This window comes from Pristiophorus japonicus, chromosome 1 (assembly GCF_044704955.1).
Source record: "Pristiophorus japonicus isolate sPriJap1 chromosome 1, sPriJap1.hap1, whole genome shotgun sequence".
NCBI classification, from domain to species: Eukaryota; Metazoa; Chordata; class Chondrichthyes; family Pristiophoridae; genus Pristiophorus; species Pristiophorus japonicus.
Genome location: NC_091977.1, coordinates 118196918 through 118219473, shown reverse-complemented (window position 1 = coordinate 118219473; position 22556 = coordinate 118196918). Strand labels below are relative to the sequence as shown.

At 44.0% G+C, this 22556-nt stretch overlaps 1 protein-coding gene across 2 annotated transcripts in view; it reads left to right on the top strand.

The window, feature by feature from the left end:
- The first annotated feature begins 6791 nt into the window (after positions 1 to 6791).
- The window catches only part of vps13a (vacuolar protein sorting 13 homolog A), a 645125-nt gene continuing 629360 nt past the window's right edge, over positions 6792 to 22556 (top strand). For both annotated transcript variants that reach the window (XM_070882697.1, XM_070882688.1), the window contains exon 1: positions 6792 to 7020. In XM_070882697.1, the coding sequence (XP_070738798.1) occupies positions 6921 to 7020 (100 nt within the window). In that variant the 5' untranslated portion in view covers positions 6792 to 6920. The remainder of the gene's footprint in view (positions 7021 to 22556) is intronic.

Below are 22556 nucleotides of genomic sequence, written 5' to 3'. Positions count from 1 at the left end.
ACCTCACATTTATCCACATTATACTGTATCTGCCATGCATTTGCCCACTCACCTAACCTGTCCAAGTTACCCTGCAGCCTCTTAGCGTCCTCCTCACAGCTCACACCGCCACGCAGCTGAGTGTCATCTGCAAACTTGGAGATATTACACTCAATTCCTTCATCTAAATCATTAATGTATATTGTAAGTAGCTGGGGTCCGAGCACTGAGCCCTGCGGCACTCCACTAGTCACTGCCTGCCATTTTGAAAAGGACCCGTTTATCCCGACTCTCTGCTTCCTGTCAACCAGTTTTCTAACCACGTCAGTACATTACCCCCAGTACCATGTGCTTTAATTTTGCACACCAATCTCTTGTGTGAGACCTTGTCAAAAGCCTTTTGAAAGTCCAAATCCACTACATCCACTAGTTCTCCCTTGTTCACTCTACTAGTTACATCCTCAAAAAATTCCAGATTTGTCAAGCATGATTTCCCTTTCATAAGTCCATGCTGACTTGGACCGATCAAGTCACTGCTTTCCAAATGCCCTGCTCTTTCATCTTTAATAATCAATTCCAACATTTTCCCCACTACTGATGTCAAGCTAACCGGTCTATAATTACCCATTTTCTCTCTCCCTCCTTTTTTAAAAAGTGGTGTTACATTAGCTACCCTCCAGTCCATAGGAACTGATTGAGAATTGATAGATTGTTGGAAAATGATCACCAATGCATCCACTATTTCTAGGGCCACTTCCTTATGTACTCTGTGAGGTGTTCAAAATCATGAGGGGTTCAGAGTAGAGAGAAACTTTTCCCATTGGCGGAAGAGTCGAGAACTAGAGGACATAGATTTAAGGTGAGTGGCAGAAGAACCAAAAGCGACATGAGGAAAAACTTTTTTACGCAGCAAGTGATGTACTGTCTGAAAGGATGGTGGAGGCAGATTCAATTGTGCCTTTCAAATAGGAATTGTATAAGTATCCGAAGGAAAATTTTTTGCAGGGCTACAGGGAAAGGGTGGGGAGTGGACATGGCTGAAGTGCTCTTGCAGAGAACTGGTATTGGGTTTGACAGGCCGAATGGTCTCCTTCTGTGCTGTAACCATTCTATGATTCTATATCGACTGCAGTGGTTCAAGATGGTCCACCAGCACCTTCTCAAGGGCAAATGGGGATGAGCAATAAATGCTGCCCTTGGTAACGACATCCATATTCCAAGAATGAATAATAAAAAGAAACGCATGCCTAAACATGATAGGTCATGATCCAAAGAGAAGAAGGCAGGGTGAATCCTGCAAAAGCTTCAGTTTGGGACCTCTGTGAGGCTCAACTCTGTACCAGGTCTGACACATTCAAACTTTAGGCCAGCCTGTATTGAAAATATCAAACAACCATGCCAACTCATCATGAGGCTGGTTAGTGAAAGCTGGCATGTCACCATTATCATCTTTGCTGCACTCTTGGTCATTCTCAGTTGCCTTCTGGGGTTGGGGTAGCTTGTGAGGGACCTTCCCTGGGTTGATGTTGCAGAAACTGAGACAAGCTTTTCCTACTCCGTTGAAGGGCAGCTATGCCTGTATCTTGGTTGTGGTTGAATGCCCTGCAAACCTTGACATTTCCCACAAGAGAGCTCACAAAGAATACAACTTCTTCAGCTGGGTTGAAAATGGATGTGAGGAAGGACTTGCTTGTCACCCTGCTGCGGAGCTCACCTTTGCAAAATATAGCACTTGCCTGTTGATCCAATATCTTGCAGAGTGGTGCACCCAAACTTTCTGGCATTAATGGGAATCATCTACATAAAACTCCTTGAGAGCACTGCCAACAGTCCATGATGAGGTGGAGTGAGGCTTACTGAGATATATCTTTGAAGTTTTTCAGTTCCACCCTTTTCAGTTTTGACGCTTTAATATTGGCCAGTTTCAAATAAATATTCTTCTTTCTAGATATTCACCAGTTCTGACTGGTACCAGAGCATGCCCCGAGACTGCGGGTCAACAGCAAGCTGGAAAATGGGATTAGCCAGCTCATTTTGATCCATTCCATTGGCATCACACCAGATTTTAGAAGTTTGGGTCTTACAGTGGCACTAATAGCTCTTGTATTTAAATTTAGGCATGTGCCTGTACTGCCCAATATCAAATTATACAATACTGTAAACAATGTGATCGGAATTTTATACTGGTATCTTTTGGATTTGCACGTCTTCAATCTTTTTAAAGGCAGGTCAATCGTACTTCATAAGACATGGCCAGATATGCATATATAAGCAGCTTTATTTCACAGCAAATGAAGATAAAGCAACAATTGTGATTGGGCTCACTTGGACTCGTGAATGCGTGGCTTGAGGAATGGTGCAAGAGGGAGGGATTCAAATTCCTGGGATATTTGAACCGGCACAAACCGGATGGTCTGCACCTGGGCGGGACTGGAACCGATGTCCTAGGGACAGTGTTTGCTTGTGCTGTTGGGGAGGGTTTAAACATATGGCAGGGGGATGGGAATATATGCAGGGAGACAGAGGGAAGTTAAATGGGGGCAGAAGCAAAAGATAGAAAGGAGATAAGGAAAAGTGGAGGGCAGAGAAATCAAAGGCAAAAATCAAAAAGGGCCCCATTACAACATAATTCTAAAAGGACAAAGAGTGTTAAAAATAGAAGCCTGAAGGCTCTGTGTCTCAATGTGAGGAGCGGTCCAAGTCAGCATGGATTTATGAAAGGGAAATCATGCTGGACAAATCTTCTAGAGTTTTTTGAGGATGTAACTAGTAGAGTGGACAAGGGCGAACCAGTGGATGTGGTGCACTTGGACTTTCAAAAGGCTTTTGACAAGGTCCCAGGCAAGAGATTGGTGTGCAAAATTAAGGCACATGGTATTGGGGGTAATGTATTAACGTGGATCGAGAACTGGTTGGCAGACAGGAAGCAAAGAGTGGGAATAAACGGGTCCTTTTCAGAATGGCAAGCAGTGACTAGTGGGGTGCCTCAGGGTTCAGTCCTGGGACCCAAGTTATTTACAAAAACATTGATGATTTCGACAAAGGAATTGAAGGTAATATCTCCAAGTTTGCAGATGACACTAAGCTGGGCGACAGTGTGAGCTGCGAGGAGGATGGTAGGAGGCTGCAGGGGACTTGGACAGGTTAGGTGAATGGGCAAATGCAAGGCAGATGCAGTATAATGTGGATAAGTGTGAGGTTATCCACTTTGGTGGCAAAAACAGGAAGGCAGATTATTATCTGAATGGTGACAGATTAGTAAAAGGGGGGGTGCAACAAGACCTGGATATCATGGTACATCAGTCATTGAAGGTAAGCATGCAGGTACAGCAGGCAGTAAAGAAGGCAAATGGCATGCTGGCCTTCATAGCAAGGGGATGAGAGTATAGGAGTAGGGAGGTCTTACTGCAGTTGTACAGGGCCTTGGAGAGACCACACCTTGAGTATTTGGTGCAGTTTTGGTCTCCTAATCTGAGGAAGGACATTCTTGCTATTGAGGGAGTGCGGCGAAGGTTCACCAAAGAGCAGAAAGCGCTACTGGGAGTTGTGTACAGACCACCAAACAATAGTCGTGAGGTTGCGGATGGCATCAAACAGGAAATTAGGGATGCTTGCAATAAAGGTACAGCCGTTATCATGGGTGACTGTAATCTACATATTGATTAGGCTAACCAAACTGGTAGCAATACAGTGGACAAGGATTTCTTGGAGCGTATTAGGGATGGTTTTCGAGGCCAATATGTCGAGGAACCAATTAGAGAGATGGCCATCCTACACTGGGCATTTTGTAATGAGAGAGGATTAATTAGTAATCTTGTTGTGCGAGGCCCCTTGGGGAAGAGTGACCATAATATGGTAGAATTCTTTATTAAGATGGAGAGTGACACAGTTAATTCAGAGACTAGGGTCCTGAACTTAAAGAAAGGTAATTTCGATGGTATGAGACGTGAATTGGCTAGAATAGACTGGTGAATGATACTTAAAGGGTTGACAGTGGATAGGCAATGGCAGACATTTAAAGATCACATGGATGAACTTCAACAATTGTACATCCGTCTGGCATAAAAATAAACAGGAAAGGTGGCTCAACCGTGGCTAACAAGGGAAATTAGGGATAGAGTTAAATCCAAGAGGCATATAAATTGGCCAGAAAAAGCAGCAAACCTGAGGACTGGGAGAAATTTATAATTCAGCAGAGGAGGACAAAGGGTTTAATTAGGAGGGGGAAAACAGAGTATGAGAGGATACTTGCCGGGAACATAAAAAGTGACTGCAAAAGCTTCTATAGCTATGTGAAAAAAAATAGATTAGTGAAGACAAACGTAGGTCCCTTGCAGTCAGATTCAGGTGAATTTATAATGGGGAACAAAGAAATTGCGGACCAGTTGAACAAATACTTTGGTTCTGTCTTCAGTAAGGAAGACACAAATAACCTTCCGGAAATACTAGGGGGCCGAGGGTCTAGCGAGAAGGAGGAACTGAAGGAAATCCTTATTAGTCAGGAAATTGTGTTAGGGAAATTGATGGGATTGAAGGCCGATAAATCCCCAGGGCCTGATAGTCTGCATCCCAGAGTACTTAAGGAAGTGGCCCTAGAAATAGTGGATGCATTGGTGGTAATTTTCCAACATTCTATAGACTTTGGATCAGTTCCTATGGTCTGGAGGGTAGCTAATGTAACACCACTTTTTAAAAGAGGGAGAGAAAACAAGGAATTATAGACCAGTTAGCCTGACATCGGTAGTGGGGAAAATGTTGGAATCAATTATTAAAGTTGTAATAGCAGCGCATTTGCAAAGCAGTGACAGGATTGGTCCAAGTCAGCATGGATTTATGAAAGGGAAATCATGCTTGACAAATCTTTTAGAATTTTTTGAGGGTGTAACTAGTAGAGTGGACAAGAGAGAATCAGTGGATGTGGTGTATTTGGACTTTCAGAAGGCTTTTGACAAGGTACCACACAAGAGATTAGTGTGCAAAATTAAAGCACATGGTATTGGGGGTAATGTATTGATGTGGATAGAGAACTGGTTGGCAGACAGGAAGCAAAGAGTAGGAATAAACGGGCCTTTAAAGAATGGCAGGCAGTGACTAGTGGGGTACCGCAAGGTTCAGTGCTGGGACCCCAACTATTTACAATATACATTAATGATTTGGACAAAGGAATTGAATGGAATATCTCCAAGTTTGCAGATGACACTAAGTTGGGTGGCAGTGTGAGCTGTGAGGAAGATGCTAAGAGGCTGCAGGGTGACTTGGGACAGATATATTCAAAAGGGAATTAGATGTGGTCCTTATGGATCAAGGGGTATGGAGAGAAATCAGGAATGGGGTACTGAAGTTGCATGATCAGCCATGATCATATTGAATGGTGGTGCAGGCTCGAAGGGCCAAATGGCCCACTCCTGCACCTATTTTCTATGTTTCTATGACTCCAATCAGTATAACAGAATAATTTGTAGTCAGCATAGAAGCAAAGGCATCGCTGCAGGCCCCGAAGTATGCTTTGCACAAGGATCTCGCAATCCGTGTCGAGAACTTTGGGTTTTCCAACCTTCAATTCGATTCACATCAACGAACTGCAGTGGAGATTAAAAGCAAAATACTGCGGATGCTGGAATCTGAAATAAAAATTGAAAATGCTGGAAATCTCAGCGGGTCAGGCAGCATCTATGGAGAGAGAAAGAGAGTTAATGTTTCAAGTTGATGACCCTTGTGGAGAAACCCTTGTTCAACAGGCTGTCAAAGCAGCCAACCAAAAGGAAGAATTCTCAGAGACAGCAAACAAGTGAGCTCTTAAAATTCAAACTTGTTAAACTCTTAGAGATAGCAAAAGATTGGGGTTCTCACATGGGGAAAATGCAAACCTGTAATAAAGATGGCCAAACTTGAGAAAAAAATGTATTATTTTTTGAAAAGCTTCTTAAAAAATTAAATTTTTATTAAAATGGACAAATTTCACACAGGACAAAATTAAAATTAGTTTTCCAGACCCTTAACATTTGTTTAGCAGTAATAACACTGTTAAAACCCAGTTAGACCTAATTCCTTTGGGTCTAACTTTTAGTGGGAAATTTAACGCAGTATTTACTGCGGAAGAATCGAAGTTTTCATCAGTTTCAATGATTTGCCTGATTACAGACCGGCTGGGGGCGGCGGCGGCATCAGCGTGGCCGGTTTCGGAGCAGGGAATGATAGATCGCAACTTCAGGATTTGGAATACGCCTGCGCCAAATCCCGATGTTTTGGTCAATTCACCGTAATCCCGGCCACAAATTAGGGCCCTTGCTTTTACTGCCTTTACAAAATAAGGAACGTACTACAGTTCCCCCACATTCATGGGTCATCTTGCTTGACTTAAAATAAATTATAACTACCTTCCTGCATTCTAACCTTTTCAGGTTGCCCTTGGAACTTGCTGATCAAAAACCTGACTGTCAATAAGTGTTGCTGTCCCTATTTTTACCCTTCTCTGTTCACAATTAGAGCCCATGCTAGACAATCCCTCACGACGACCGAGAAACAGGGCTCTCCCAACACAATGGCGGTGCAGTGTTACATTTAAAAAATAACCAAAGCTTTGTATGGCGTATAACTTGTCTTCTAGCGTAACCCCAACCGTCTCTTTTTGCTACTGCTGACCTCGTCCGGCGCTCGCCCGGTTACACGCATGTACGGGGCCGAGCAAAAGGCGGCGGCGGTGCGAAGTGACGCGTCGGACGTGAACACGCACGGTCACTGCGAAAGCCCTAAAGCGACTCCAAGGCTTGCGGCTGGCGGACTGAGCGCGCTGGTATTAAAGGGAGTGAGGCGGCGCAGCACGCTCTAGTTCCGGTTCGGTGGGCGATCGTTTGTTTTTGAATAATTTAATTTCGCTCGGCGCTCGTGTGGAGAAGAGGCGGTGGCGGTCCGGGCCGGCCGAGGATGGTGATCGGGAGACGATGGTGTTCGAGTCTTTAGTGGTCGAGGTTTTGAACCGTTTCTTGGGAGATTACGTAGTGAACTTGGACACCTCGCAGTTGCAATTAGGAATCTGGGGAGGTAAAGTTTATGATCTGTGTGTCAGTTAAAAAAAAATATAATCTATATATATATATATATCCCCATAGAATGTCTGGGTGTGTGACAAGTACCTGCGTGAACAGCTGTCAGTGGTGTGGATCCGGGCTCCCTGGGGAGGGAGTGACCCACCCACCAGGATCCTGCAGTAAAATGCACCATCGCAAGCAATTTTCTGTATTTTTTAAACAATTGATTTAACTGGTCTGCAATCAACCGAGAAATGACTTTTTTTGCGCATTCGCTATTAAAATGTTTAATTGTTGCAACGCTGCAAGTAGCTTTTTGTGCAAATGCTATATCAATATTGCATGGCGTTATATTCAGATAATTTAACATTTTAACTACTGCACATGCATCACAACAGTTTATATTTAATTTGATACAGAGCTAGGACTTAACGCAGGATATATTTTAAACATGTGGCTCCGTGCATTATATAGCAGCCTGAATGATATCTGTTAATTTCCTTTTATTGTGCTTCTCGATTATGTACTTTGTGATGTATAAACTTAAATAGATGTCATTGTATACATGTTTCTTCCTTCTTGCCAAGGCGGAAGTTGAAATAAGTTCGAGATACTAAACTGATGATACAAAAAGTAAGTGCACGTAAATAGTCTTTTTGTAAAATGGCCAGTAGCAAGTTTGAAGAATGATACATAACCAAAGAGTTTTTTTTTCAGATATGACTAACTGTGAAAACAAAGATTGATTAATTGGTTTATACTGTCATCAGACTTTATGGTTGTGCTATACAGCCTGCCATGTAATCTCATTCCTTGCATTTTCATTTTAGCTTAGTTGTGCATTCTTCTCTTCAGTTGTGTACCTTCGTGGCTGTCATTATGGCTGCAGAGTTTTGTTGTGTTTTGGCTCTATCAAATGACTGGAGAAAACTGGAAAATAAAAATTGTAGTTTTGCATTTCTTCTGACTGGTGAGAACAGTTTAGCTGAAAATTAGTATATTTTAAAAAACAGGATGTTCTCTATCCTTGATACTGAATGTTTTGTGCCAGATAAGGGACAAGGACTGCTCAATATTTTAATCAGCTTAATGTCTTCTGCACCAACATAAAACACTTAAGTGTGTGGTTATGGTTGTGCATACTTTTTGAAAAGTGCAGCCCCACACCTAGTGAGTACATTGGAGGGGTTGGTCCTCAATCAAGTATTATGACAACATATCTGGGAATTAGTAATTTTATGTAAACTTGGTTAATATGAGAGGACATTGCAGAAAGCACACTTCCTATCTTATGTTCAACCCATACGTGTGAACTTTGAAAAATACCCCAAAAAGCTGACTTGGCTCAAAACAGCCCAGGATGTAGGGCTTATGGCACATGATGATAACAAGAAATCAGAATGGGACACGTTTGTCATAATTTAGGTTAGAGATATACCCAATATTGGTCAATTTTTAGTGCAAACTTAAACTTAGAAACATAGAAATTTACAGCACAGAAGGAGGCCATTTCGGCCCATCGTGTCCGCGCTGGCCGACAAAGACCCGCACGGCCCTCAGTCAGCAGCCCTAAAGGTTACATATAAATTTATGAACAATGGCGGAAAGGCAAAGAGCATCCGGCCCAACCAGTCCGCCCCACACAACTGCGACACCCCTTGCACTAAAACATTCTGTATTCCACCCCACACGGAGCCATGCGATCTCCTGGCCAATTGGGGAAAAAAATCTGGGAAAATTCCTCTCCGACCCATCCAGGCAATCAAAACTACCCCAGGAGATCACCCTGGCCGTATTAGATTCCCTGAAGTACTTACCATCGTATCTGCACCAGCCAACAAGAGGTTATCCAGTTGGGATAATAATATTACATCATGGGCCACCCTGACCTGCATGAGAACAGCTCTGCAGGTCAGGGCTACAAAAAGAGCTGGAGTGGCCACTACAACTTCCAATGCGAACTGGTCCAGGTATGCGACGGTTTCAAGGTGGGCGACTGGGTGACATCATCAGGACCCAGGTCGCTGTTTGGAGCATGGGCAGGAACATCTTTTACAGCATGCACCTGTAATAATCCAACCGGCTGTGCATTCTATGTTCATACTTCTGATTGTGTCCTGGATCCCAATATAGCCCTGAGGCATGTAGGAATTACCTGGATTGAGGCAATGCTGATTTAATTATTTTCAACAAATGTTTTAAGTAGCTTCAGGAAGGACCAGAGTGAAGCAAAACTTTACAATCAGTTTCTGATGAAGAGCCAAGCCCAAACTTTTATCTGTTTTTTAGACTTTCTCAATGCTGACTGCATGTTACATCCATTTGAAATATTGTTTTTTTTAAAACATTAAAACATTAAATTGGAAATTACAATGAATAATCAGATGAACACAATGTCTGCATAGGATATTCCTCTGACCATTAATTTAATGGAGCCATTAACCCATTTAAAATAAATGTTAATGCCCCCATTAAATCATGGGCAGAGGAATGCCCTATGATCGGTTATTATCACCAACAGCAATTTCTAGTTCATATTGATCTTTGATCCTGTCGAAAAAATATTTTATTGTATTAGAAACAAAGTTTTACAAACTGCAATATTTAAAAAAATTTACTGGGTGTTGAATTTTGTGCTCTTGGGTCTTCCTGACTCTCTACAGCCTGGGGTTTGCATTTTATTTTGCTCTTGCATTACAACAGTGACTGCACTACGGAAGTACTTAATGGCCTGAAATGCTTTGAGACGTTCATAGGTCGTGAAAGGCGGTATGTAACTGCAAGTTGTTTGTTGTTCTTTCACCCCTCACATTATGTGGGCCACTCTATTGTAGATAGTGTGGGCTTGCTTTCTGGTTGGTGCATGGCAATAAAGGGTCAACATTTGCCAATGATATCAAACTTGGAGGTGTGGCAAATAGTGAGGATGATAACAGTTGACTACAACAGGACATGGGCAGACAGGTGGCAGATGGAATTTAATACAGAGAAGTGTGAGGTGATGCACTTTGGCAGAAGAGATGGGGAGAGACAATGTAGACTTAATGGCACGGTTCTAGGGAGTGCAGGGACGGAGGGACCTGGGAGTTCATATGCATAGACCTTTGAAAGTGGCAGGACTTATTGAGAGTAGTTAGCAGAGCATATGGGATCTTGGGCTTCATAGATAGAGGTATTGAGTACAAAAGCAGGGAAGTTATGCTAAACCTTTATAAAGCTCTGGTTAGGCCACAACTAGAGTATTGCATCCAGTTCTGGTCATCACACTTTAGGAAGGATGTGAAGGTCCTTGAGAGGGTGCAGAGGAGATTTGCCAGAATGGTTCCAGGGATGAGGGATTTTAACTACAAGGTTAGGTTGGAGAAGCTGGGGTTGTTCTCCTTGGAGTAAAGGAGGTTGAGGGGAGATTTGATAATACCAGAAATACGAGGGTATACATAGCAGGAAAGGATGAACAGGCTGGGTCTCTTTTCCCTTGGAAAAAAAGAAGGTTGAGGAGTGACCAAATAGAGGTCTTTAAAATTATGAAAGGTTTTGATAGAGTGGATGTAGAGAGAAGGTTTACACTTGTGGGGAAGAGCTTAACTTTTGGGCCATCAATATAGACAGTCACCAAGAAATCTAACAGGGAATTCAGAAGAAAATTCTTTACCCAAAGAGTAGTGTGAATGTGGAACTCACTACCATAGGGAGTGGTTGAAGCAAATAGAATAGATGCATTTAAGGGGAAGCTAGACAAGCGGAGAAGGGAATAGAGCGTTATGCGGATAGATTTAGATGAGGAAAGACTGGAGGAGGCTCGAGTGGAACGTAAACACCGGCATGGATTAGTTGGGCCAAATGACCCCCTTCTGTGCCATACAACCTTGATTACAAAGGTATACATATGTAATTTGATAGAGGTATACAAGATTGATAGGTTTGGATAAGGTAGACAGAGAAAGGCTGTTTCCATTAGTCGATGGTACAAGGACTAGGGGACACATTTAAGATTTTGGGCAAGAGATACAGAGGGGATGTGAGGAAGAACTTTTTATGCAGCGAGTGGTAATGAGCTGGAACTCGCTGCTGACGAGGGTGGTGGAAGCGGGGACAATCAGTGATTTCAAAAGGAAATTAGATGAGCACTTAAACTTACAAGGCTATGGGGATAGAGCAGGGGAATGGGACTGAATGGATTGCTCTACAGAGAGCTGGCATGGTCTCGCTGGGCCGAATGGCCTGCTGTGCTGCAATGAATTTGATTCTATGGGACATCTACATAAGCATGTAAATGAACGAAAGACAGCTTTCTAAGTTACAAGACATAATTGAGTCCTGCAATCACAAGTAAATACGTCAATGGTTAACATCACGCATTACAAGTTTATAAAATAAATATAGGAGGAAGCCATTGGCTATTTAACTTGTTCATCAATAAAGACCCTACAGAGCTCCGTCACAGTATCCAACTGCTTCTAAAATGTTTACAGGGTTTTCGCCTCCACTAACCTACCTTGGAAGTCCATTCTAGATGTTAAGCGCACTGGGGTATAATTAGTGCTCCTAGTGCAGAGCTTCATGCAACAAGAGCACATTTTGGGAAATTTGAACAGGGATAGTGCCGACCTTCATGCTTGAATTTCTTGAAATGCTCTTCCCTTGTCAAAACTCAGCACTGAGACACTAATTTAGAAAATTGAGCACTTTTTATATGAAGAAGGATTTCCTGATTTACCTTTGCTTTGTTTATATATCGTTTACCTCTTAAAGTCACCTGACAGTTGTCTCTCTTCAGGACAGAGAAGCCCAATCCTCTGCTAGTAGAGATCAGCCTTGTAATTATTCTCTGAGCTACCTTTGGGGCTTGAATGTCTCCTTATGTCATCGACACCAGACCTCAACACAGTATTTGAGGTCTGGTCCAACCAGAGCATGTTACATTCTCTGGCTTATAGTTACTGTTTTGGCTGAATAGTTCACTGTATTTGCATGGTTGATTGAAAAAGAAAGTAAGAATTGCATTTATATAGCGCCTTTGATGTCCCAAAATGCATTACAGCCAATGAAGTACTTTTTAAAAGTTTAGCAACTGATGCAATGTAGGAAATGCGACAGCCAATTTGTACACAGCAAGCTCGCACAAATGTGGTCGTGACTAGATAATCGGTTTCAGTGATGTTGATTGAGGGGATAAATATTGGCTAGGACACCAGGGATAGCTCCCCTGCTCTTTGAAATAGTGTCACATGATCTTTTGCGTCCACCTGAGAGCGCAGACGGGGCCATGTTTCATCCGAAAGATGGCACTTCTGACAGTGTAGCACTCCCTCAGTACTGCACTGGAGTGTCAGCCTGGATTTCTTTTGTGCTCAAGTCCCTGGAATGAGACTTAAACCCACAACCTTCTGACTTAGAGGCAAGGGTTCTCCAGGACAGTCATTTTTAAAAATTACGTACAACTCATCACCTGCAATTCTATTTCCTATTTTATTTCCAAACTGTGGCAGTTCTGGAAATGCAGGTGATGCATTCATACCAAGGAATATCCTTCTTATCTCAAAAAAGTGTCTGCAATCAGTCTTATTGAATAAATCACATTAGACAGCAACTGGCCATGCCCCAAAAAGTTCATTTGAGGAAAATAAAACATTCCTAAAAGCTGCATTTTAGTAGATTTATTGTTTTCATTGTATATTCTTTGGGGACAAACACACACATGTAAGTGTGATTGTCAGAAAACATTGGCTCAATTTAAAACTTTTCTGTCTTAAATTCATGCACAACTGACATGGAAGAAAGTAGCATTGGACTGGTCCTGACGAGCTCCAATCCTGTGCTTTGGTCGATTTTGTCTCTAACCATTTAAGTCCTGGCCTCTGACCAATCTGATTCTGACATGCTCCAATACTGTTCTCCAACATGTTGGGGTGATACTGGCAACTTCCAAACCTAGTGGGAAAAAAAAGCAGATTTTTCTTGTGAAATGCTGGTAAGCTGACAAATGAATTATAAGAACATAAGAAATAGGAGCAGGAGTAGGCCATTTGGCCCCTCGAGCCATCTCTGCCATTTAATGCGATCATAACTGATCTGATCTTCGGCTCAGCTCCACTTCCCTGCTCGTTCCCCATAACCCTTCATTCCCTTATCGTTCAAAAATCTATCTAAAGGTATCTCCACCTTAAATATATTCAATGACACAGCTTTCCTGGGGCAGAGAATTGATGTGCTATTGCCCAAGATTGTCTTCAGTGAAATTCTAGTATTTTGGCAAAATGTTTTGGTAAAACAAAAGGGCAGTGGTCTTCTTAGAATGATATCATTCTGCAGTTGATGAGCAGATTAGTCTCCAATATTTGGTTGTTGCATAGGCTCATATATTAGGGGAACTTGAAAAGCTGAAACCTACAAAAGAGATGCACGTTTGCAGACTTTAATAGAATATATATCTGGAATGATCCTTCATCTGCCAAACAATTAAACCGAGATGCAAGAACAATATTCATCTATTATGGCTGTATAGTATAGATATGTACTTTCAGGAGTTGGGTGACATCAGGAAGAGTTTTTTTGGTGAATTTCTGCTTTGCAAGGTGACCAATAGCACTAGGAGTGGAACATCCTTCATGTCAGGTACCCAGTGCCAGTGTTAAATACTCAAATCAGTTGGCTAAATTTTTTGGATGCAGACCAAATGTCAGAACAATTCTGTCTAAGGGCCTGCATCCAAAGCATTAACCTGTCTTCTCTTTTCAGGTATTCATAGATCCGTTGTATATTTCTAGCATTTTGTGTAAATAATTTAGATGTTGAAGCTTTCTATACTGCAGCAATGAGATTCAGAATTTCAGATGATCAGCTTCTATTGCACCTGTGAGACATTTTTATGGATTCAGACTCTGATCCCAGAGGTCACTGACAATGTATTGCATTGTCAGTCTGCTAAGAAGAAACTTTGCAAATAGAGACTCATTGGTCAATATCTGTAGCCAGACAAAAGATAGTGGGGGCCGAAATTACCCCTCGACCAAAAGTAAGCATACTTACCGATCTTGTACTTTCTTCTCCGCCCCAATCCATGGGACGGATCTTGCGCCGATATTTAGCTCTTTGTTGTGCATTTCCAGTCGGGGCGGAAGTGCCCTTGCAGCGGTGTGACCGTCGCTACAAATCATCAGCACTGTGCTGATGACTTCGACCCATCGCGCTGCCATGTCACAACGTCCCTCCCCTTCAGTTAAAGGGGAGGGCCAATCCAAGCTCTGCATGAGGTTTAGTTTTACCCACTGGGTCACCAGGGAGTGTAACCCATGGCCATCATTGTCGGGCCGACCTCTGAGTCGGCTGACAAAATAAAATGGAGGCGCCAGTAGTGCGCCCTCCCCTTTAAGGGCGGATGCGCCGCCCAGGTACGCACAGCTTCCCGCAGGGAATAGTTGTCAGCGACACCGACCGGCAGCGGCACCGCTCCCGTAAGGCAATTTTCCGCAGAGAACAGAAAGGAAGTCACCGCCGGATGGAAGGAGGTCGGTGCGTGCCCGACGGGGCGACAACACACGTGGCGCGGAAACCCATTCCTGTTGCTCCTGGCCCGGGGGCAATTTAGGACGGGTTGGCCCATCCATTTGCCCCCGATCGGTGAGGCCTATCCACATCATTACCGCCTCTCACAGGTAATGGGCCTTAAAGAGGGGAGCAATTTAGGCCCCAGTATGTGTAGTGTGTAGTGAGATAGCAGCGGGAAATTTTTTATCAAGTGCTACATCTGGAATTCTTTGGGTTGTTTGTAACTGTAATAAAATGTCCATCTTTTTTGGAATGCGTTCATCAGGAGTATGATAGATTATCTGAATTTTTTTGAAAGCCTGTAAAAGGATCATCTCACTTGACACGGAGAGACAGTATTTTGCTGGCACTATCCACATATCTACATTCACAGATGAATATTGGCATGAGCTAGGCTCCACCATTCCAGGTGTCCTCCTGCTGTTGCTTTAAGCTGAAGCAATTTAAAAAAAAATTAAATCACGAGATGTGGGCATTGCTGGCAAGACCAGCATTTATTATCCATCTCTAATTGCCTTTGAGAAAGTGGTGGTGAGCTTTCTTCTTGAACCGCAACAGTCTATGGTGAAGGTACTCCCAAAGTGCTATTGGGTAGAAAGTTCCATGATTTTGACCCAGCAACGATGAGGGAATGGCGATTTTAATTCCAAGTCAGGACAGTGTGTGACTTGGAGGGGACCTTGGAAGTGATGGTGTTCCCATGCACTTGCTGCCCTTGTCCTTGGTGGTAAAGGTAGTGGGTTTGGAAGGTGCTATTGAAGAAGCCTTGACGAGATGCTATAATGCATTTTGTAGATGGTTCACACTGCAGCCACGGTACACGGGTGGTGAAAGGAGTGAATATTTAAGGTGGAGGATGGGGTGCTGATCAAGCAGGCTGCTTTGTCCTGGATGGTGTTGAGCTTTGAGTGTTGTTACATAGGAACATAGAAAATAGGTGCAGGAGTAGGCCATTCGGCTCTTCGAGCCTGCACCACCATTCAATAAGATCATGGCTGATCATTCACCTCAGTACCCCTTTCCTGCTTTCTCTCCATACCCCTTGATTCCTATAGCCGTAAGGGCCATATCTAACACTCTCTCGAATATATCCAATGAACTGGCATCAACAACTCTCTGCAGTAGGGAATTCCACAGGTTAACAACTCTCTGAGTGAAGAAGTTTCTCCTCATCTCGGTCCTAAATGGCTTACCCCTTATCCTTAGACTGTGTCCACTGGTTCTGGACTTCCCCAACATCGGGAACATTCTCCCAGCATCTAACCTGTCCAGTCCCGTCAGAATTTTATATGTTTCTATGAGATCCCCTCTCATCCTTCTAAACTCCAGTGAATAAAGGCCCAGTCGATCCAGTCTCTCCTCATATATCAGTCCTGCCATCCCAGGAATCAGTCTGGTGAACCTTCGCTGCACTCCCTCAATAGCAAGAATGTCCTTCCTCAGATTAGGAGACCAAAACTGAACACAATATTCCAGGTGAGGCCTCACCAAGGTCCTGTACAACTGCATTAAGACCTCCCAGCTCCTATACTCAAATCCCCAAGCTATAAAGGCCAACATACCATTTGCCTTCTTCACCGCCTGCTGTACCTGCATGCCAACTTTTAATGACTGATGTACCATGACACCCAGGTCTCGTTGCACCTCCCCTTTTCCTAATCTGCCACCATTCAGATAATATTCTGCCTTCGTGTTTTTGCCACCAAAGTGGATAACCTCACATTTATCCACATTATACTGTATCTGCCATGCATTTGCCCACTCACCTAACCTGTCCAAGTCACCCTGCAGCCTCTGAGCTTCCTCCTCACAGCTCACACCGCCACCCAGCTTAGTGTCATCTGCAAACTTGGAGATATTACACTCAATTCCTTCATCTAAATCATTGATGTATATTGTAAATAGCTGGGGTCCCAACACTGAGCCCTGCGGCACTCCACTAGTCACTGCCTACCATTCTTAAAAAGGACCCGTTTATCCTGACTCTCTGCTTCCTGCCTGCCAACCAGTTCTCTATCCACATCAGTACATTACCCCCAATACCATGTGCTTTAATTTTGCACACCAATCTCTTGTGTGGGACCTTGTCAAAAGCCATTTGAAAGTCCAAATACACCACATCCACTGGTTCTCCCTTGTCCACTCTACTAGTTACATCCTGAAAAAGATTTGTCAAGCATGATTTCCCTTTCATAAATCCATGCTGACTCGGACCGATCCTGTCACTGCTTTCCAAATGTGCTGCTATTTCATCTTTAATAATTGATTCCAACATTTTCCCCACGACTGATGTCAGGCTAACTGGTCTATAATTACCCCTTTTCTCTTCCTCCTTTTTTTTAAAAAGTGGGGTTACATTAGCTACCTCCAGTCCATAGGAACTGATCCAGAGTCAATAGATTGTTGGAAAATCATCACCAATGCATCCACTATTTCTAGGGCCACTTCCTTAAGTACTCTGGGATGCAGACCATCAGGCACCGGGGATTTATCGGCCTTCAATCCCATCAATTTCCCTAACACAATTTCGCGCCTAATAAGGATTTCCTTCAGTTCCTCCTTTTCACTAGACCCTCGGTCCCCTAGTATTTCCGGAACGTTATTTGTGTCTTCCTTTGTTGCAACTACACTCATCTAGGCAAGTGGAGAGTATTCCATGACACTCCTGACGTGCCTTGTAGGTGGTGGAAAGGTTTTGAGGATTCGGGAGGTGGTCACTTGTCACAGAATACCCAACCTCTGACCTGCTCTGCTCTTGTAGCCACAGTATTTATATGGCTGGTCCAGTAATGTCTCTGGTCAATGTTAACCCCAGAATGTTGATGGTGAGTTATTTGACAATGGTAATGCCATTGAACATCAATGGAACGTGGTTAGACTTTCTCTTGTTGGAGATGGTCATTGCCTGGCACTTGTGTGGCATGAATGTTACTTTCTAGTTATCAGGACAAGCTTGGATGTTGTCCAGGTTTTTCTGCATGAGGGCATGGACTGCTTCTTTATCTTGAGAAATTCTGAATGCACGGTGTTCAGTTCCAACCATGAGCGAACATCCCCACTTCTGACCTTATGATGGAGAGAACATCATTGATGAAGCAGCTGAAAATGAAGCTGGGGCTGAGACGATTGGCCTCCAACAAGCACAACCATTTTTCTTTGTACTAGTTATGACTCCAACCAGTGGAGAATTATCCCTTGATCGCTATTGACTTGAATTTTACTAGGGTTCCTTGATGCCGCACTCTGTTAAATGCCACCTTGATGTCAAGGGCAGTCTCTCTTGCCTCACTTCTGGAATTCAGCTCTTTTTTTCCATGTTTAGACCAAGACCAAATAATTGTGGCTGTTTACTGTTGGCGTTAATTTCTGATTTCATGAGAACCCCTCCACATAATATGCATCTTATGGCAAATGCAACACAGGACTTGGGTAGGCATACCCTGGAATGGTATTGTAGATGGGGCTGAAGCCAGGAACAAAGTAATATAAGCAGGCTATTCAGCCCCTTGAGCTTGCTCTGCCATTCAGTTCATGGCTGATCTCTACGTCAACTCTGTTTACCCAACTTTGTTCTATATCCCTTGATACCCTTACCGTACAAATATCTATCTGTCTTGAAAATTTCAAAATTTCAATTGATCCTGCATCCACAGCCTTTGGGGAGAGAGTTCCAGATTTCCACCACTCTTCATATGAAAAAAGTTTTTCTTGAGTTCACTCCTGAATGACTTGGCTCTAATTAAGATTTTGTTCTGGATTCCCCCACCGGAACCAGAGAACATAGTTTATCTGTATCTACCCTATTGAATCCCATTATCATTTTAAACACTTCGAAGAGTGGTACTATGAGGCCGAAGGGAAGAAGCTGGCAGTGCCATGGTTGGAGGGGTAGTGAGAAGAGTGCCAGTATTAACCAATGAACGTGGAGAGGTGAAACTGCAAGTGATGCTGAGGGAGGAGGTTTGAACAAATGAGTGGTGTCATGAACAGGGTGCTGGGGGGTGGGGGTGGGGGGGGGGTGCGGAGTGAAGAGAAAGAGTGTCAGTATGAACTGAGATTGGGAGGAAAGAGAAGAATGCCATCATGAACTGGTAGGTTTGGATGGGGAGAGATGCCTCTGTGAATTGGGTGGGGTTTGAAGGGGATACAACATTTGCAGGGAGTGTTTGAGATCTGCTCACATATTTTAGATAGCACAAATGGTGGGGAGGGGAAAACATAATTTTGTTCAGCTTTTAGTGCGCAGTTAAGTGCTCCACTTAATTCTGTCTGTGTGAACTAGACGCATGACGGGAGTTGGAATATTGACCCTGTAGAATTGCAAAACCTGTGACCAAGCAAAAATTTCAGAAGTAACAGCTGTGTGGCATAATGGTGGAAAAAAGGTTGAAGATTTCATTTTTTTCCATCTTTAGGTTACAATAACAACTACTACTCGCATTTACATAGTGCTTTTAATGTAGTAAAACACTCCAAGTTGCTTCGAATCATAGAATCATAGAAATCTACAGCACAGAAGAAAGCCATTTTGATCTATTGTGTCCACGCTGGTTGACCAAGAGCTCTCCAGCCTAATCTCACTTTCCAGCTCTTGGTTTGTAGCCCTGTAGGTTATGGCACTTCAAGTGCACATCCAAGTACTTTTTAAATGTGGTGAGGGTTTCTGCTTCGACCACCCTTTTCAGGCAGTGAGTTCCAGACCCCCAAAACCCTCGGGGTGAAAAGAATTTCCCCTCAATCCCCTCTAAACCTCCCCCTAATTGCTTTAGATCTATGCCCCCTGGTTGTTGACCCCTCTGCTAAGGGAAATAGGTCCCACCTATCCATTCTACATCATATGCACTGCCCTTGTCGACCCTCCTGGTTACCTCCTCGAAATATTCAATCAATTTAATCAGACGGGTCTGGAAGAACTGGGGAGGAGATTCCCAGAGTCTGTGATCACTGGATGAAATGTCCTGGGGAAGTGGGGAGGCATTTTGAAAAAGAGATTTGAAAGTATGGTGCAAGTGCAGGGCAATGGGACTAAGTGCATATCTTTCAGAGAGCTGGCACAGGTACACAAGAACATAAGAAGTAGGAGCAGGAGTAGGCCATACATGGAGTCGGCGAGAGGTGCGTGGAGAGGCGTCGGGAGTCCGTTGGTGAGGCCTATAAAAGGCACAGCAGGGAGTCCGGGGCCCAGAGTCGGCGAGAGATGCGTGGAGAGGCGTCGGGAGTCCGTTGGGGAGGCCTATAAAAGGCACAGCAGGGAGTCCGGGGCCCAGAGTCGGCGAGAGGTGCGTGGAGAGGCTTCGGGAGTCCGTTGGAGAGGCTTATAAAAGGCGTACTTGTGCAGCTACAGGGAGAAGGCAAAAAAGAAGTAGAAAGAAACAGAAAGGTGACGTCACAGCCAAGAGGGTAAGTGATTGGCTGGTGATTGGTGAGTAGTTTTTCTTTTTTCTCTTCTATAACAGTGAGTAAACTTTAGCATTGTTGTTGCCTATCTAAGGGTTAAGTCATGGCAGGACAGCTCGGTCACGTGTTATGCTCCTCCTGTACCATGTGGGAACTCAGGGACGACTCCAGTGTCCCTGACGACTACGTGTGCGGGAAGTGTATCCGCCTCCAGCTCCTGACTGACCGCGTTGCGGAGTTGGAGCTGAGGGTGGATTCACTCTGGAGCATCCACGATGCTGAGAATGACGTGAGTAGCACATGTAGCGATTTGGTCTGATCGCAGGTGAATGGTCCACAGCCAGATAGGGAATGGAAGACCAGCAGGAAGAGCAGTGCAAGGAAGGTAGTGCAGGGGTCCCCTGTGGTCATCCTCCTGCAAAACAGATACACTGCTTTGAGTACTGTTGAGGGGGATGACTCATCAGGGGAGGGCAGCAGCAGCCAAGTTCATGGCACCGTGGCTGGCTCTGTTGCACAGGAGGGCAGGAAAAAGAGTGGGAGAGCGATAGTGATAGGGGATTCAATTGTAAGGGGAATTGATAGGTGTTTCTGCGGCCGCAACCGAGACTCCAGGATGGTATGTTGCCTCCCTGGTGCAAGGGTCAAGGATGTCTCGGAGCGGGTGCAGGACATTCTAAAAAGGGAGGGAGAACAGCCAGTTGTCGTGGTGCACATTGGTACCAACGACATAGGTAAAAAAAGGGATGAGGTCCTACGAGACGAATTTAAGGAGCAAGGAGCAAAATTTAAAAAGTAGGACCTCAAAAGTAGTAATCTCGGGATTACTACCAGTGCCACGTGCTAGTCAGAGTAGGAATCGCAGGATAGCGCAGATGAATACGTGGCTTGAGCAGTGGTGCAGCAGGGAGGGATTCAAATTCCTGGGGCATTGGAACCGGTTCTGGGGGAGGTGGGACCAGTACAAACCGGACGGTCTGCACCTGGGCAGGACCGGAACCAATGTCCTAGGGGGAGTGCTTGTTAGTGCTGTTGGGGAGGAGTTAAACTAATATGGCAGGGGGATGGGAACCAATGCAGGGAGACAGAGGGAAAGAAAAAGGAGACAAAAGCAAAAGACAGAAAGGAGATCAGGAAAAGTGGAGGGCAGAGAAACCCAAGGCAAAGAACAAAAAGGGCCACTGTACAGCAAAATTCTAAAAGGACAAAGGGTGTTAAAAAAACAAACCTGAAGGCTTTGTGTCTTAATGCAAGGAGTATCCGTAATAAGGTGGATGAATTAACTGTGCAAATAGATGTTAACAAATATGATGTGATTGGGATTACGGAGACGTGGCTCCAGGATGATCAGGGCTGGGAACTCCACATCCAGGGGTATTCAACATTCAGGAAGGATAGAATAAAAGGAAAAGGAGGTGTGGTAGCATTGCTGGTTAAAGAGGAGATTAATGCAATAGTTAGGAAGGACATTAGCTGAGATGATGTGGAATCTATATGGGTAGAGCTGCAGAACACCAAAGGGCAAAAAATGTTAGTGGGAGTTGTGTACAGACCTCCAAACAGTAGTAGTGATGTTGGGGAGGGCATCAAACAGGAAATTAGGGGTGCATGCAATAAGGGTGCAGCAGTTATAATGGGTGACTTTAATATGCACATAGATTGGGCTAACCAAACTGGAAGCAATACGGTGGAGGAGGATTTCCTGGAGTGCATAAGGGATGGTTTTCTCGACCAATATGTCGAGGAACCAACTAGCGGGGAGGCCATCTTAGACTGGGTGTTGTGTAACGAGAGAGGATTAATTAGCAATCTCGTTGTGCGAGGCCCCTTGGGGAAGAGTGACCATAATATGGTGGAATTCTGCATTAGGATGGAGAATGAAACAGTTAATTCAGAGACCATGGTCCAGAACTTAAAGAAGGGTAACTTTGAAGATATGAGGCATGAATTGGCTAGGATAGATTGGCGAATGATACTTAAGGGGTTGACTGTGGATGGGCAATGGCAGATATATAGAGACCGCATGGATGAACTACAACAATTGTACATTCCTGTCTGGCGTAAAAATAAAAAAGGGAAGGTGGCTCAACCGTGGCTATCGAGGGAAATCAAGGATAGTATTAAAGCCAAGGAAGTGGCATACAAATTGGCCAGAAATAGCAGCGAACCCGGAGACTGGGAGAAATTTAGAACTCAGCAGAGGAGGACAAAGGGTTTGATTAGGGCAGGGAAAATGGAGTACGAGAAGAAGCTTGCAGGGAACATTAAGACGGATTGCAAAAGTTTCTATAGATATGTAAAGAAAAAAAGGTTAGTAAAGACAAACTTAGGTCCCCCTGCAGTCAGAATCAGGGGAAGTCATAACGGGGAACAAAGAAAAGAATTGAACAAGTACTTTGGTTCGGTATTCTCTAAGGAGGACACTAACAACCTTCCGGATATAAAAGGGATCAGAGGGTCTAGTAAGGGGGAGGAACTGAGGGAAATCCTTATTAGTCGGGAAATTGTGTTGGGGAAATTGATGGGATTGAAGGCCGATAAATCCCTGATGGACTGCATCCCAGAGTCCTTAAGGAGGTGGCCTTGGAAATAGCGGATGCATTG